General features: G+C 36.5%; 1 protein-coding gene across 1 annotated transcript; it reads right to left on the bottom strand.

The window, feature by feature from the left end:
• Positions 1-183: 183 nt before the first annotated feature.
• LOC111376291 (guanine nucleotide-binding protein subunit beta-like protein) lies at positions 184-1,164 on the bottom strand. The gene has a single exon (XM_022999239.1). It carries the CDS (start codon positions 1,095-1,097, stop codon positions 201-203), a length of 897 nt encoding a protein of 298 aa, XP_022855007.1. The 5' UTR covers positions 1,098-1,164; the 3' UTR covers positions 184-200.
• Positions 1,165-2,688: the final 1,524 nt, after the last annotated feature.

The raw sequence follows: 2,688 nt of genomic DNA, 5'->3' as shown, positions 1-2,688 counted from the left end.
GGTGGTGATGGTGATGGTAACTTTCAAAAGGATAAATTAGCTATTAACATGTAAAGAATTAATTAACACTACTATTTTTTTCACTTTGGCATTTATAAGTGGACGATTAAGCACAATTCCGCATGAAATAAATGCCTAAAAGAATCACAATAACAATTAGGAGACAATTCAAAGCAAAAATGTAATCAACAATAATTATATCATAATTCTAAAAATACCTTGTTCTTAGTGGCCTGAGTGGTGTCTTCAGCAGCCATCTCACTCTCCTGCTTCAAGTCCACCTTGAGATCCATGACAACACTCTTACTCTCCAAGTCCCAGACCTTGATGCCAGCCTCAGTAGCGGCACAAAGCCAGTACCTGTTAGGGCTGAAGCAAAGGGAATGAATAACTGAAGCTGCATCCAAGGAGTAGAGCCTCTTCCCCTCAGACAAATCCCACAGCAAAATCACAGAGTCTTTCCCACCACTTGCGCACAAGGACCCATCAGGGGACACTGCCACAGTGTTAACGTTCGCTGAATGCCCAGTCAAAGTGGCCCTCAGCTTGCAGTTGGTTAGGTTCCAGATTTTCACAGTGCGGTCCCATGACCCTGATACGATAGTAGGCTGAAGATTATTGGGCGAGAACCGGACGCAAGAAACCCAATCGGAATGGCCATCCTGGTCCTGAATCGTGTACTTGCACTCTCCAAGAGTGTTCCACAGCTTAATCGTCTTGTCACGAGAAGCCGACACGATCTGACGGTTATCTATCGAGAAAGCAACAGACAGAACATCCTTGGAGTGACCGACGAACCGGCGGGTGGTGGCTCCGGTCTGGAGGTCCCAGAGGCGGAGTTCGCCATCCCATGAACCGGACAAAGCGAACATCCCATCGGAGGAAAGGACGACATCCTGAACGAAGTGAGAGTGGCCAGTAAGGCGGCGGCGGGCTATACCGTAAGTCCGGTCCTCCTTGGTAAGAGCCCACACGATGATGGACTTATCACGTGACGATGTCACGATCATATCGGAATTGTCGATCGGGGTGGCTATGGCCGTCACCCAGTCGGTGTGAGCCCTCATTGTGCCCCTCAGAACTAGCTGTTCCGCCATTACAAATTGGTTTTTTAGGTTTAGGGTTTTCAGGCGTGAGGCCGGAAAGAGCGAAAATGAAACCCCGTCTCGGCATGGGGGTGTATATATATGATGAAGAAATTAGGGTTTTGACTTTTGGTTATGGATCTTGGATGTGGTCCTATGTATATGGGCCGGGTGGATAAACGGGTGGGAAATGGTTCCAATTTTTTGGACTCATTTTGAAGATATTATGATTTATGAGCCTGTTTGACAATCAATTTGATGGAAAAAAAAAAAATTCTAAGCAATGATTTTCAAGAGAATATGAGTTTGTTTGAGAGTAATTTTTCATTCAAAAATTTGATTTTTTGACTGTCATTTTATTATTTCAACCGTAAAATTTGACTTCTTTTCTTACATGTGATCCCACTTTTCTCCTAATGGTTACAAAATTAATTCTCAAAATCACCCCAAACGAGACCCATATGATAAAAAAATACGAAAAGTTTTTAATATACGTGTATAATATTTTATTAATATGTGGTTGAAAATTGTCCTATAACAAACTATAAAATAAAAGAATGACTAACAAACACTATATTGCATAATAGGGACACCACTTTTAACCAGACTCAACTTAGAACACACCATTTTTATATAAAATACAACACTTCATTTTTCTTGGTCCTCCTTTTCTTTTCTTTTCTTTTCTTTTTTTGATGCAAAAAAATAGAACACTTCTATTACTACTAAAAATATTGCCAAGTTTGATATGAATTAAAATTTAGATTTGTATCTAAATAAACGTTAATAATTTTTAATTATATATTTCATGAGTCATACAACTTTTCAACTAGATATTTCATTAATTTATATCAAAATCTACTAAAAATTTAATTTTAATTCTCATTAACAGAGTCATATTAAAATGTTGTTGGTCTTTGCACAATTACAAGTAATGTGGAGATTTAAAGAAGGATACGATGAGTTGGTTTATTGAGCCCATATTTGGTAGAAATGGCAACCGAGCACTTCGGTTCAAGTGCCTCGTGACTCGGTTCGAAAAAAGTTCGAGTTCCTTGGCTCTACTTGGGGCTCGGGCTAAGCCCAAATTTTGGGACTTGGCTCAAGTTTGGGCCTGCCCATGAGGCTCATCGAGCTCGAGAAAATGGCTTATGTGTCATACTCGAATCAGCTCATTGTCAAACTTCAAAATTTTTAATTAATATTTAATTTAAAATTTAAATCAATAAAGAATAGCTTATATATAAATATGCTTACATCATTAATATTCATAATTATGCTACAAATGTCTATATTTATAATTTATTATCATATTCATTAGTATTCCCGTTATATTTTATTAATATAAAATTAAAATTTTTTATATAAGAGTTAATATAATATTATTTGTTATCTCTTGGTGTTGAAACTTAAAAGACATTTTTCCTATTCCAATATTTTTAAATCTACAAGTGAATATTGATATATTTATACATCTGAAAATTGTACTCTAATTTATATATCCTAGTATCTATATGAAAATTATTTTATTGTATTTTAGTCAAGAAGAAAAGCTTGTTGGACTTCTTTATAAGAATGTTTCGTGAATTTAAAAAAAAAAAAA

This window comes from Olea europaea, unplaced genomic scaffold, assembly GCF_002742605.1.
Source record: "Olea europaea var. sylvestris unplaced genomic scaffold, O_europaea_v1 scaffold14825, whole genome shotgun sequence".
NCBI classification, from domain to species: domain Eukaryota; kingdom Viridiplantae; phylum Streptophyta; class Magnoliopsida; order Lamiales; family Oleaceae; genus Olea; species Olea europaea.
Note: the sequence above shows the minus strand (reverse complement) of the source record. Positions and strands in the feature narration are given on the sequence as shown.

Bases quoted from the DNA above. Each gene is read 5' to 3' on its own strand.
- LOC111376291 (XM_022999239.1), bottom strand. From the start codon at position 1,097: ATGGCGGAACAGCTAGTTCTGAGGGGCACAATGAGGGCTCACACCGAC.